Source organism: Ascaphus truei, chromosome 1, assembly GCF_040206685.1.
Source record: "Ascaphus truei isolate aAscTru1 chromosome 1, aAscTru1.hap1, whole genome shotgun sequence".
NCBI classification, from domain to species: domain Eukaryota; kingdom Metazoa; phylum Chordata; class Amphibia; order Anura; family Ascaphidae; genus Ascaphus; species Ascaphus truei.
The window spans coordinates 55873600-55888683 of record NC_134483.1 but is presented as its reverse complement, the minus strand read 5'-3'; the positions used below and the strand labels follow the sequence as shown (position 1 = coordinate 55888683).

Below are 15084 nucleotides of genomic sequence, written 5' to 3'. Positions count from 1 at the left end.
GGTGTCGTCTTTCTTTGCCAGCCTAGTGACTAAAAATGAATGCAATATTTCTACCAATTTTGACAGAAAGAAAGCTATAGGGTTTGGGTGTTATCATAAAAGGGACAGTATGGTAAATGAGTGTTTATATGTAGGGTTCATTACCCAACGGAACGGCACTCTCATTAGTTTTCCCTTCTGCTTGTTCTTTCTCCTGTTTTCTTACGGCAATAATTATTGGTCTGCTCGGTGACATCAATTAATCATTCAGAGCTCTGGTCAATGAAAAATAAGCAGTCGTTCAGAATATCTTCACAGAGAAAAAGCAGCAAAATCCCACTTTAAAGCATATATTCTTTTAACAATTTTTACTCAGCTATACACTATCTCTATCAGGGCTGCCGACGGGGTGTTGGAGGGTGAAGCTATGATAAGTGACCCCGGGGCAGCAGGGAGCCCAGCACAGGGAGTTTTTAAATGTCTGAAAGCTAGGGGAGAGTCTGATGGTGCGTGGTGGGTCATTCCAGAGAGAGGGGATAGCACAGGAGAGGTCTTGTAGGCAGAAGTTAGAGGAGGTGATAAGGCAGGAGGAGAGGTGGATGTCCTGAGAAGAGGGCATTTAGGTGTATATATATGGGGATCAGGGCTGAGATGTAATAGAGGCTGTGTCGTTTTAAATTTGATTTTAGAAGATATGGAAAGCCTGGCCCAAAAGGTGTCTTCCGTCATAGTCTTCAAGAGCCACCAATTGATAGATTTCCCTGTGAAATGGAGAACTGGGGCTTGAAAGGATAAAGAATCACACAACGAAGTGAGAAAAAGATCTAACCAAACACTTTTCTTAGAGTAATAAGAAGTACATTGAATACAGCCATTACAAAGTGTCCATAAATCAGCTCTCCTCGTGTGACTGGTTACAAAAAGGATGATAACGCCTACAGGCTCAAACTCTATTAAGAGTATACATCAGCCAGGACCATATAATTGGCGTATATAATTTCTCTACTGATGTGATATACACAAAACTCAGCCCACACTTATGAGCAAATACTCACAGAGAATGATGTGTTGTCACCTGTTGATTGCTCTGGTAACTTGGGAGAATTCCACACTTGTAGGGTGTATCCGGTGTGCAGGGCCGTGAGAATCAAGTGCGCAGGAGAAAAGCCAAAAAGCTGCGGCGTCGCCCCCACCGGAAACATCTTCCGTTTATTGTAAAAAGCGAAGAACAGAAGCTCACACTGACACGTTTCAAAGAAAGCGCTTTGAGCGAAACATGTCAGTGTGACCTTCTGTTCTCCGCTTTTTACAATAAATTGGAGATCTTTTCATATACAGTCACACCCTCTCTCCCTTCGTTACCTTTGGTGGTGCGACTCGGCAGCTTTTTGGCTTTTCTCCTGTTCAAGAGCCACCAACAGGCCAGGTTTTAAGGATATCAATAAGCAGGTATTAAGGATACCCCGGCACATATGGCTCAATCAGTGGACCACTCATTTTGATTGAGCCAGCTGTGCTGAAGCAGGGACATCCTTAAAACCTGGCTGGTTGGTGGGTCTTGAGGACTGAGTTTGTCAACCTCTTTTATATACCTTCCCAAACACACCTTTATACAATACATAGAGAGATACCTCTGCACATAAAGGTACACAGCTGAGATACTGTACAACAGTTGTTTTTGGTTATCATTACCTTTGTGGATATGCATTAACCTAAGGGAAAAGAACAGCCAGTATGATTTTGATATTGGCCCATCAATAGCAATGAGTTGTGGATCTGCACCCTATATTGTAGTTTAGGTTTCTGCTTTGGTTCCACTTTTTACCACATGGTGGCAGTCTTGGACTGGGAAGTGCAGAATGTCTGGCTAAAAAACAATACCATTTTAGAGTTCAAAACAATACAATTTTAGAGTTCTTTAATACATTTTATTAATTAGTCAGGAAGTACTATCAAATTCCAGTAATGTGACCTGCTGTTTCATAATAGCCAATACAAGTCAGAAATTACAGTATGCAGATCACTGGTCACTGAAAGTTTTACAGGTATTAAAGCAGCAATCTGACCAAACATTTCAACTATTCATTCAATAGGAAGCCACATGGTTATCCGTTGTGGCTTTCTATTAGCCCATGGTTTGCAAGCTGTTTTGTTTCCCCAAATGGGAGAAGAACATTGACAACGAAAACTCTAAGTATGTCAGTAATTGGGATGTTCCAGGAACGGAAAATAGAATGCAGGGGCGGTATTAGGGCAGGGTGAGCGGGACAACTACCCTGAGCACAGCCTGATAGGCTGCGCAGAAGGGCACAGAGATCCAGCTCACCGACAAGGGGGAGAGTAGGGACATCTGTTCCGGGTCCCAGGGTGACAATCTACAGTTTACATAACGAAGTGTACAAATATTACAAAGAAAAATGCATCTTAGATATGTTTATAAAAAATAACAATTGAAGTTGCTTTCATGTTAAGTTAAATAAATATATTTTTAAGGTTAAAATAATACTTACATACATAATTGTGTTTATTTGGTTATTTAAAACCAGAGACATAACATAAAACACAGACAAAGCTCAGTGCACATCCAGAAAAACTTATATACGGTACAGTGCCTAAATATACATGTATAAATAACTAATAAATAAAATGGTCTTTTAGTTTAACATTTTGGCCAAATTGTTGTAAGCCCTTGAGCCAAACTTCACGGCAGACCACGTTTCAAGGGTCCCTACACTAATATAAATTCTTAATAACCTGTGCACTGCCAGGAAGAATGATTTATAATAAATCTGTCAATATAAGTTGCAAAAGTTCTAAGTCTGATTGAAGCTTTTATTAACCTGTACATTACCAGGAAAAGCACTCTGTAATAGATTTGTCACAATCACACTGCATGCAGGCAAGTTTCCCTGATAGTTGGAGATGCCATGGAGTGAGCTTTTAACCATTTAAATGTGGGAGGGAGTGAGCTTCAATTGGATAGGAGGTTGCCACCCTCCAAAACAGCCAAGACTAGCTGCACAAGAATTATAAAACATACAGAACACCTACAAGCTCAAATTGAACCCCCAAAATACCCACAACATATATATAAGCATATAAGTTTCACAGAGGAGTGCTACTGAGCATGGCAATATGTATTTAAAACCAGAGACATAACATAAAACACAGACAAAGCTCAGTGCAGATCCAGAAAAACTTATATACGGTACAGTGCCTAAATATAAATGTATAAATAACTAATAAATAAAATGGTCTTTTAGTTTAACATTTTGGCCAAATTGTTGTAAGCCCTTGAGCCAAACTTCACGGCAGACCACATTTCAAGGGTCCCTACACTAATATGAATTCTTAATAACCTGTGCACTGCCAGGAAGAATGATTTATAATAAATCTGTCAATATAAGTTGCAAAAGTTCTAAGTCTGATTGAAGCTTTTATTAACCTGTACATTACCATTTGGTTATTTCGCTTTTTGATGACCCTCGATGACCTCGATGACCCCACTAAGGAGTAGATGTTATACAATGTAGTCTGAAACAGCCCTTGTCCGATAACATGTACAGTATAACATATATAACATGAACCTAACATGAGGGCAGGTGCATCCCCCACCTGTGGAGTGTGCAGTTGCCTTTAGTTGTGTTTGTATTAGAAGAAGTTGAAATCAGAGGGATTAGTGTGGAACCTTCTGTATCTTAGTTCTGCTGTGTACAGTATCATACCAATCAGACCACAATGTAACATATAACTCTAAAAAAATCCTACATGTCAACCTCTTAACCCCCAAAATTGTATTTTCTAGATATATTTTACATTTACTCCCCTTTCTTTTTGTGGAGTGTGGGGTAAATAAATCAAGGTCTCTCCTAGACTTGGAGCACCGCAGATCTACCCCTGCTGGACAGCTTTCAATTTGAATGATCAAAAGTATTCAGACATCACAGTTTATTATTTCCTAAAATGTGGATCTCTTCGCAGTAAGACAGGCTACATAAACTCCTTGCTGCAGATGTTTTTTCGTTGCAGTATTTTACAGCTGGAGGGTTAAAAATACAGTGCATTTAAAAAAATTGTACCGTCCATGCATAAAACATAATCAGAAGTTCTAGTATAAATGTTTTCTCCCCAATAAATACACACTAGGAAAAGCTAAATGTTTTGAAGAAGAAAAGTTTTAAAGCTGCAGACCAAGCTATATCCTACGTGTTTTTTTTAAATAAATCAGTTCTGTTCTATGAGAAAATACTTGTAGGATTTTTCTTAAACAACTCTGTCATTTTTAATGTATTATAATGTAACAAGCATTTTTTGTTTCTCTAGCAACCATTTACAAAGTCACATCCTCTTCTGAAACAGGCTCTGACACGCCCCTTTTTGAGCCCTGCCCTCTCTAGCTGTGCACCATTGTATCTAGTGACAGCCTGGTCACACTGACCATCCACACAGAACTTTGCATCTTTGGTCCACTTCTGCTGCACTGACAGGCATTAAGTGAACCCCCAAGCCAAATCTTCGCCGATCGATCACAGGAGAACGGATAGATCGGCAACTTTGCGAATTACTTATCATTGCGTGGATTGTTTTAATGCACATAATAATGGGAGAAAAGAAAAAAAGAAAACGCAGCTTGGACCGCTGCTTTAAAGATAACAGAGTTTATTTACACTCCCAGAGCCGCCAGGATGGCTTTCTTCCAAATACTCAAAGGTTACTTTTTTCTACCATACCTTATCTGAAAACATCTTCCAGTGACCATTGAAATTATTACCGTGAAATGTAGATGGGATACATTTCTATTTCATTTTGACATCCACAAATTTAGCAGGGGGAACCATACAGATAGTATAATTTAAAGCCCAATTTGGGGAGGACTAACAAAAGAAACAAAATAAGTGCAGATCAAACCAAAACACTGACACAGATAATCCACTGTATTATAACATATGTATTGTGTTATTACATTATCATGTTTGAAGTCAAATCTTGTGTGCGACTGTTTTATACAGTGTTATAACAAGTTCCTTTTCCACCCCTGCAGCCCTCTCCTATTTACACCCTTATTCCAGTTGATGTGAAAGATGCTCACACAAAGAAACAACATTTAGAAACCGCAATTGAAGATTACCTTGATGAATTTAATGTGTGCAAATGTCGACCTTGTCACAATGGTGGCACAGTCATGTTAATAGACGGTGAATGCATGTGTAAATGCACGGTCTATTTTCAAGGTATTGCATGCCAGAGTCCCAAGTCAGAGCTCTATGCAAGTAAGTCATTGTCTCGAACAGGACCAACCAATGTGTTATGTCTTAAATTAGCTATATACAGATCATCATTATCGATTGTAAAGAGTTTATAATGCGTGAGTTATCCTCTTCCACTGTTTGTTTAAAATAGATTAAATACTGTAGCATGGTTCAAAAGACCTAAAATCATTTCTAATTTCCAATGCTGGACAGCACAAACATTTTTCCTGAAGTACAGTGTGCCTATCTCTGAAACTAGTCTATGTTGGATAAAGAACCACTGAGTACTACTGCAGTAAAGTAGTGGTTGATGAAACGAAGAGGCTCAAGCAATGTTATCTAAAAGTTCTTAACATGGGCTAAATTCTCTTATGTTATACATGAAGATATATAAAAGATATATAAAATAAACAGCAACATATCCTGTTCCCAGTTAAAGTTGCTAAAAAGAGACATATATATATATATATACAGCTCAACCCCGTTTTAACGCGATCCGTTACAACACGAATCCGCTTATAACGCGCTGCAAGCGTGGCTCCCAATTTTCGTATTTTTGAATACTCTACAACACGATTATTGGTATCTTAAATACTTTATTGTACAATGCATACAATTGTACATTATTTCTAACGCGATCTGCTTATAACGCGATGTGATTCTTTGAACCCCAAGCACAGCGTTGTAAGGGGGTTGAGCTGTGTATATATATATATATATCAAATAAAAAGATCACTTGTGAGCACATTCACATGTCTTAGACAGGTCTGCAACCCTGCTTTTCGCCATTATCACCTAGCATACCGTGCTTCCACTGCAGCAAGGGATTCTGGGAAATTACATGCAAATGAGCACACATGGTCACCTTTTGCCTCACATCCATTTTTACATGGAACCCTTATAAGCATATGCTGACTGCAATTACACAGCTTTCAGCACAGCCTGGATTTTGATGCAAAGCCAGTAAAGCTGCATGCACATTTAAAAAAATATATATGTTTCATAAGCCTATAATATATCTTTTCTTTAACTGTGCATGCAATGTCTTGTATATAATGTATACCCTGTTCACTTATGTAACTGTATTTGTAACCATGTATTATTTGTCTTAACTCTATGCCCAGGACATACTTGAAAACGAAACGTAACTCTCAATTTATTAGTTCCTGGTAAAACATTTTATAAATAAATAAATAAAACCTATCCACAGACAGCTGTTTCTACCTTTTGGGTCTCATCAGTGTGAAGCTGGTTGTACTGGCTTTGCAATTTATAATATATATATATATATATATATATTATATGTAGCCCTGGTAAGAAATGGGGCTATAGTTCTATCCTCCTCCTGGTATAATCCCTTCTAAGGGCAGGTTGCCAGGAGTTATCATGGGTTTCCCCCACTTCAAGCTCTTGCCCTGAATGGTGGAGGTAGGTCACCTGACCGTGTGTCCAATCAAGAGGCACAGGGGCGGTGCCTGCTGATATCATATAGAGCAGTGCATTTCCTATTTAGAGGGTCTGACAATCAGTCAGTTAGTGATAGGGAGGAGAGGAGTGAGCAGCTTATGAGTAGAGCTGACAGAATATATTGAGGTGGACCAAATACCTCTCACCCTGCTTAGGGGGTGAGGGAAGAGCTAGCCCCACTCTGGATGGCCCTTGGGTCCAGAGTGGAGGCAGGGACCATCACTAAGGAGAACAGCTGGTGGCATTGTAAATCAACTGTACCTGTCTGCTGCTGCAGGAGACTGAATAAAGGAGTCTGCTGTTTAAAGAGAACCTTGTGTGAGCCTGGAATCTCTCATCCCTGGGAGGGGGATTTCTGTGGTAGGGATTCCACCCCGTATTCCTCGGGCTTACTACAGATGGAGGCGCTGCACCATTGAAGGAGAACGAAGGCATCCACCCCAGTAACCTGTCCTGTTGTCCCCCATGTCATCGCGGGAGACTCAGGCTCTCTTGTTGCCAGCAGGTATGCACCACACAGAAACATGTAGCCAGACCCCAGAACACCTTAGGGGGCCCGATCTGCGACAGGGTGGAGGTCCATGGGTTATAGTTGGAGGCACTGCTGAGATAATCAGGACAGGTTTTCAGCGAAGCAGAGCTGAAAGTAGTATGTACACTTTCAAAGCAAGTGCTGCAGAAGGATAGGCATTTTTGAAGACTAGGGGTAGTCAGGAGAGACAGTCCTCTCGCACAGTACACCCTAGGTGCCCTAAGAGGGTGATGTAAATTTGGGTACATTAGGCAATAGCTGTTCTAGTCGCCTTGAAGCAGATAGTGTAGGATTCCTGTGGGGGTAGCCTGTTAACAGAGGTCAGGGAGTTCAGCATAGGGTCTGCACTATGAGTGGCCAAAAGTAGGTTGATGCCAAGTACTTAGGAATGCCAAGTACACTAGCCAGTATCCAGAAAACACACCACAGAGTGCTTGTAATGAACCGTCAGTGAGTGTGGTGTACAAGGAGAGAGTTCTGCCTAGCCTGGGGTATGCCATGCATTATATTCACTGGTTAGAGCACCATTCAGAGTAGTAAGTGTCTAGGAACGAGTTGCACCATAGGCACTGAGAGTAGTGCTATCGTGGGCTTAGAGGGCTTACTAAAGATGGTGGCGAGAGATACATGTGCTCTGCGGGGCATGGAGGAGGTTAAAATGGCGACTGCTACCCCATTCACTGCAACGCGGGTTGCAGACAATCCAAAATGGCAACTCCCGCCAAGCCTAGATCGCGCACGTGCTGCGTGCAAGCAGGCTGCACGAGAAGTGTGGTGAGAGATGTGCAAGGGTTTGGTGCCAAAACCAGAACCCCAGCTAAAAGAAGGGAGCGGCGCGAAAGCTGTGGCCGTACCCACCTGTGCAGTGACTGGCCAAAGGACGAAGCCACGTCACCCAAAGAGAGAGTGCCCCTCCTCCAGTTTCCACCAGAGGGAGGGGGCATGCCAAGAACCAATCCCAACAGTCCCCCCGAGCAGAAGGAGGGACAGGAAGTGAGGCTGAGGAACTTCACTTCTGCTTGACTGGTGAAGGAGAAGGAGCTAAGTGTGAAACCAGTAAGCTGAGCGAATCAACCCCTGCGCAAAAGACGGCTGACTTAAGCGTAATGACTTAGCTTCCAGGAGGCCTCCTGGTAGTCGAGGTTCATGGCCGCGAATATCTGCGGTGCCTGTGCGTCCAATGCAGGTCACCCGGATCGGCCCCAAGTACAACGGCACGGTGCCAACAGTGTGGCACGTTCTACCTCTGGCTTATCGAGCCATGCCCTATAATAGTGACCCCGCGAGATGCCTCTCCAGCGACGCTGATCGAAGTGGAGGAGGCAGATGCGAAAGCTGCCCTGGTCCCATATATCACCCCTGCGGTAGGGACCCAGGCCCAGTTACCAAGAGATGCCCCGACGGAGGAGAGCGTGACCGCAGTGGAGGTACCAGAGCGAGCCCGTTTCATACCTATACCCACTGGCGGTGCCGCAAGGCCCGGAGGCAACTCCCCAGCGGATGTGCCATTGCAGTCCTCGTCGGATGATGAGAGAGACAGCCTGTCATCGGTGGTGATGCGCCACCGGTGGTTGTCTTGCTTCAAACACACTCCTTGATCACCTGCAGAGATCTAATTGTTATCAGTGCGGATGTCACTGGAAGTGCAAATATATATCACAATAAAGGGTTTATCTTTAGATCGTGGATTTTGTAACCACTTGTAAATGACAGCGCGCTCCTACATCTGCGCTGATCCTAAGAACATTATCAGCGTGGATGTATGCAGAGAGGTACATATGACTGATAGGTAGTTGCGAAGTCCTGCGCCAAAGTCTTCACTTACACACTTGTAGCGCCTTTGCTGGGGATACTATTGAGAGTAGAACGCTCTATTTTGGGGACCAGATACCAATCTTCTTACCCTGCTGTGGCTCCTTTCGAAAGAAGTAGGTTTACTCTCTTTATTTTCAGAACAATATTCAGATTGTTTTAAGCACTTCTCCACTGACAATATCAACACAATCAGCGTAGATGTAGGAGTGTGCACCTAATTAAGCTACAATTAGATATCTACTTTGATCTTTATCAGCTCCTGTGCTGTTCATATACACCTCAGCATTGACATCCGCACTGATATGTCTACAAGATCAGTGTAGATGCATTTAATTTGATCTGCAGCTTTCATTCAAGCAACACACATTTCACACAAGGAGTGTGTTTGAAGCAAGACAACATAGTTGCAACATTATTTTATTGTTTCAATGAGTGCCACACTATGAGAAATTCCACATTGTGACAAAACTGTGGAACAAGATTTATTGGTATGTTTCTTGCAGGATGAAAGATGTGTGTGTACTCACCCCTCCCTTTTATGCCTTTAACATAGGGCTTCTCTATATTTATAGAACCCTACACAATGACTTATTTGAGTCATCAAGTTTACACTTTTGTATGATCGTAAGCACCTATACATTACTAACATAACGATCATAGTCACTACACGAGTGTTGTCTGATTTTAATACCCAACATTTTATATTCATTTGTAACAATTAAACTAATTTTAATTACTTCATATATCATCATCAGTGATTGAGGGCTTAGAAACTAGGTTACCTGTACTTTTGTATCCGCTTAGTATTACCTAGTGAGCACCTCACCTTCAGTACTTTAGCTGTAGTGGGGGTTTTTTTGAGTTACTAAACTGTTATAAACCTGCTAAGCAAAAACCAGTGTGGTCATGAGAATTGAAAGTACAACCTGCTTCCTGGTTTTTTTTTTTTCTTTCATTTAGATTTTGTGGTAGTTCTCATCAATATTTGATTATAAATTAACAGGAGTTTACCACATTTAAAATAGCTGCTGTTTTCTCTTCAAAGTGATAAGAAGGAGGCCTTTATTATTAGCCCACTTGAACCAGAATTTCCAGGACTGAAGGGACTTCCCCTTTCAAATTAGGTTTACAGTGAATACTCCCACAAGAGAATTATCAAAGTACTGGAACTGGCATCCCGGAAACCTTACAGTATGCCGGCCTCCCTCACTGGGCCACTAAGTGTAAGGTGTATGATATTGATCATGGGTTATGAAATACTACAAAGGTTAATGCCTATGATGCTAATTATTGGTGATAAATGATGTCCCTAATAATCCCCCACTGGTGAAAGTATAATAAGTAAAGAGTAGTGTAGTTCCCCTATGTGGGCTACACAGGGTTAACGTCTATAGGCCAGATCAACAAAACTCTGTTAAGTCAGGATCATAACATCATATTATCAAAAGCAGTCATGACGTTATGTTCCCAGAGGTTAACGCCAATATACAAATCTACAAAGCTAAGTATATGCATAAACCACGGCCGTGAGTTATCATACAGTATCACACAGTATGCTTAACATTAGCATAGGTTTAACGGCATGTTAAATTAGCACTGTCTTATGTTAGCATAACATAACTCGAGTTACGCCTGTTATACCTAAAAGTGGCATTACCTCCCTCCAGACCCTGAAATATGGCTGTGGAGCGAAATAGATCTATTTTAGAAGTGTCCCAAGTGCTATCTCTCTCTCCTCCCTCTCTCACTTCCATCCCTCTCTCCTTCTCCTTCCCCCTCCCCACCCCCCACCTTTCTATGCCTCTCTCCCCCCTCTCCTGCAAAACCCATATTTCAGAATCTGGAGGGAGCTAATGGCAAATTACAGAGAAAAATCACTGTATGCTGCACTCTCATAATCAGTAGAAATAGAGTAATAGTAGTAATTAATAATTCACTTTTACTACCATTGGTTCTTTCCTGTTTTGCACCTCATTTACCAGCATTTGATCACTAAAGCTGAGCAAGGAGCACTTTGTTGTGAATGCATATCTGGAGGGAGCTAACACCATCTTCACGTCTGACCTAACTAACGCATCATTAAATCCATGCGTTAATTATAGCGGTGCTCTGTGGATATGCGTTGTTAGAGGGAACACCTCTTTTCCAAATCATCAGCACTAATGAAAATAGCACTTACCGTACGTTAGTGAGCTTTGAAGATACTTAAGTTAACGCCTCACTAAGTCATTAACAGAGTTTTGTGTGTCTGAGCCTATGTGGGTAATCATTAAAAGTTACATTCTTAAGCATACCCTCTCTGATAAGAACATGATATGTAAATGGATGGGGGAGTTAGCCACCACCCACCCAATAATATACGACTCAGCCCACCTGAGCTGAGGAAATTCTTGAGGTACTAAAGTTATGAGTTAATGCCTCGCATAGTAAATTACAAGTTGGAGGCTGACACAGTTAGGGCTTGGTTAGATTGAGAGGAGTAGAGTAAGATATTTGACAAAGGCCAGAACTACAGTCCTAATGAACACTATGATGGAGGTGTTTGGGGACAACCATGGATGCCAATGAGGTGTGACCAAACGTGCAGTTTCAGTGTTCATAAGCATGCTATGCACTGTCCTTCAGAGAAAAAGACTAGTGCTGCCTTTTGTTTGAGGCCTGGAAAGTAATGGAGGGATACGGTTATTTTGCAGTGTAGTAAAATAGTATGCATGAGATATAACTGTGTAACTGGTTCCCTGGTACCATTACCATTACCGGTGTAGGACATTTGGTCGAGGCTGTTTTGCAATGACCAAATCTCCTTCACAGTCATGGTAAGCCTCTAACCTTACACCTTACTCTAAAAAATCCTACTCTTAACCCCTAATACGCTAACCTTAACCCCTTACCAGAGAATCCCTTACCCTTAAACCCCTACTCTAATCCCGTACCCTACAAACCTTAACCCTTTACCCTAATCTCCTACACTACAAACCTTAATCCTTTACTGTAATACCCTACCCTAAAAATCTAACCCCTCACCTTAAAACCCCAATCCTTAACCCTCTAGCCTAACCACTAAAACCCCTTAAATTAACTTACCTTATTGGTAAAGTGGCCAATGGCTGAGTGTCCATCCGCAGAGCGGCTGCAGCAAAGGGTCCCTCGGTGGCCGTACGCCTGCGGAGACTGGGTCGTGGCGAGATGGCCACAATTAAATGTCCGATTCCGCTATTTACACCGTGTGTCTCCCTTTGGTCGAGAGAAAGGGGCAACATTTATTAACATCCAATGCATCTCTGTAAGAATTCTGCCCGATCCGTGCCGGGTTTTGCGGTAGTTCTAGTTTTCCAGGTTGCCTGCTCTTTCTCCTCAGTTAGGCCATTTTGGTTACTGGCAGCCTGTTATATAAGGCTACGGCTCCGGTGTCGGCGCCACACACGCACCTGCCAAGCTGGCGGCACGTGGAGCTCTGTTCCCTGGTCTGTGCAGAGCTGCAGGGGGAAAGACAAGGGGTGTGGTGGGGGCGCGGCCATGATATCACCCGGCAGGTTCACCCTCATTGGCTTAACCATCGGGGGGTGTGGACAGCGCTCCGTCGCAAGTCCTGAACACAGTTTTCCTGTCCAGAAAAATCTGGCCGTGCAGCACGGTGGCCAATGTAGGTAGTGGACCCAGCCTCATTGAGGGCCGGTTCTTGTCCCTGCAGCGCACATGCCATAGCGCCCGCTACAGCAGGCAGTAGGTACCTAGCCTAAGGCTGCAGTTCCCAGTGGTAGTCGCCGAGCAAAGTTCTACGTTTTGCTACTCCTGTCGGTCTTTGTTGTCACACCTTTCCCTGTTGCCTGTTTGAATTCCTTTGTTGCATACCCCGGCCTGTGATCCCGACCTCACTGCTTCTGCCTGCCCTGACCTTTTGCGTGTCGCCTGGATTCTGCACCATGGCTGCCAGCCCTGACCTCTGCCTGATTACCGACTACGGGTAGTATAATAGGACTCTGTCCTTGGGTTCTTGTCGATTTTCTGCATCCCTACCTCAGCCCTGCGGGTCCGCTTCCTGATTTGAGACGAGCACCGCCACATTTTGCTCGGCCAATAATGGACCCCGCTGAGGTAGCGCGAGCCGTATCTCTCCAAGGGAAACTGCTCAGAGATCATGAGAGACACCTCGCCCAGACAAACCCGGCACGGATCGGGCAGAATCCTTACCATCTCAGGCCTGACATTATACATTTTTTGAAAAACAAAAGCTTTTGATAAAAGATAACTAAACAGCCATAAACAAAATATGCATGTTCGTTGTTAATATGAGAACACAACAGCCTTAAACTGTAAAAACATCAAGCAACATTTTTGTGCTACAATGGGACCCTTCTCAGTTGCATGTCCATCACAATATCTTCTTCCACCATTGCATGACAGGTTCTACTGTACTTGTAGAACATTCAAGGGTTTTCTTGGAATGAATCCCATTTTCTGCAGAAATATTTAAGTATCCGACAGAAAATCTGAATATCAATAGACATATTACTAAAGCCAATCATTGGGACAGCAAGTACAGTACGTTTTTGTAATTACGTTTCCATTGTAAAACACAATTATAATCTTAAGGAATTGTGACTTTGAAAAGAAACAGACTTTCCATTATTGGGATCAATCTGATGCCAACTACACAGCCCCAAATATAAATGAAAGAAATGCCAGCCAAGTAACACCATAAAACAAATGCACACTCAAATGACATATACAGTATTGTATGTCTTTATTGACCTATGTCAACATAATTATTGAGCCACAATTAGGGATAAAGGCTTAAATGTAGCACTTTTTTTGCATGAAGCAATAATTGTATTGTACTGCTGCAGAATACATGGTACTATTTTATTATATACCGTATGGTACTGTTCTAGATTTGTTACTGGATCCATTAAATGAGTAATTTAGAACTGTGCCTGCAAGCAGAAATGTGTTAGTTAATCTAACTTCTGAATACTGAATGTTTACTAAGTACATCATGGAGAAGTTATAAGGACTGTGTTATGCTTTCCGTTCACAGAGCCAAATCAACCTATTGATGGACAGTGGGGATGCTGGTCTGCTTCATCCTCTTGCATTGGTGGAGAACGAACCCAAACACGACAATGTAACAACCCTGCTCCGCAACCCGGTGGCTCACAGTGCCAAGGAGACAGTGTCAAGAAAGTGCCCTGTTAAAGAAAAGGCTCTTTGTGCTTTAAAAATATTACATTTGTGTAACTGTTTTCTTCCCACTCCCGCAATGAAAATGTTACCCATTGTATAAGGCCAAGGAATAATGTAAAATCATAACAGCTGAAACAATAAAATACAATATACAAGTGCCAGTGTAAAGCAAGGCGTGTCAAGCTTGCCCTAATTAAACCTTGGTATATTGAGGATGCAAAGTCATTAAAAAAAAAGTTTTTGGTGAAATGGATGTTTTGTATGTTCATGAGTGGGAGTTGAATGCCCATTACATGCAAATGTATTATTTTTTTACTTTGTTTGGAAGTATCCAACATAAATATTCGCACTATGTGTGACGATAGCTTCCACAGGCTTATTAATATTACACAAAAATAACTGGGTTTGAACTGAACGAGGCTTAAGATATAATTAATTGTATTTATTCCTTAGGATAAAGGTGAACACAACAGATAATACAGTAACAAACAAGAAGTACACTTACAGTGGGGTTGGGGAATGAGAAGTATGATGTAGCATTTCTCTCAGCAATCAGGAAATCATTCAGGTGATATCAGGTAACCGTATCAGCAAACGAAGACAAAGGATATATGGGTGGACAGCAGTTTATAAACCTTTTGTCCCTCTATCTGTAACATTAAGCACCGGTGATTGGTTTTCAATTACCTCCAGGCAATCTTTAACATGGGAACACATTTCAACACATGCCCCCCCTGCTAGCTGGCACAGGCGCAGTAGAACTCTGGGGTCTCATTTCTGTAGCCCCACATATGCAAATGGAATGCCAGCCAGTATACCCATTTGGCTTTCTGGCAGGAAAACCTTTGTTGGAAGGTG

General features: G+C 42.1%; 1 protein-coding gene across 1 annotated transcript in view; it reads left to right on the top strand.

The window, feature by feature from the left end:
• C9 (complement C9) overlaps nt 1-14475 on the top strand; it is a 63135-nt gene extending 48660 nt beyond the window's left edge. The window contains exons 10-11 of the mRNA XM_075588572.1: nt 5021-5249; nt 14081-14475. Of these exons, the coding sequence (XP_075444687.1) occupies nt 5021-5249; nt 14081-14238 (387 nt within the window). The 3' untranslated portion in view covers nt 14239-14475. The remainder of the gene's footprint in view (nt 1-5020; nt 5250-14080) is intronic.
• Nucleotides 14476-15084: the final 609 nt, after the last annotated feature.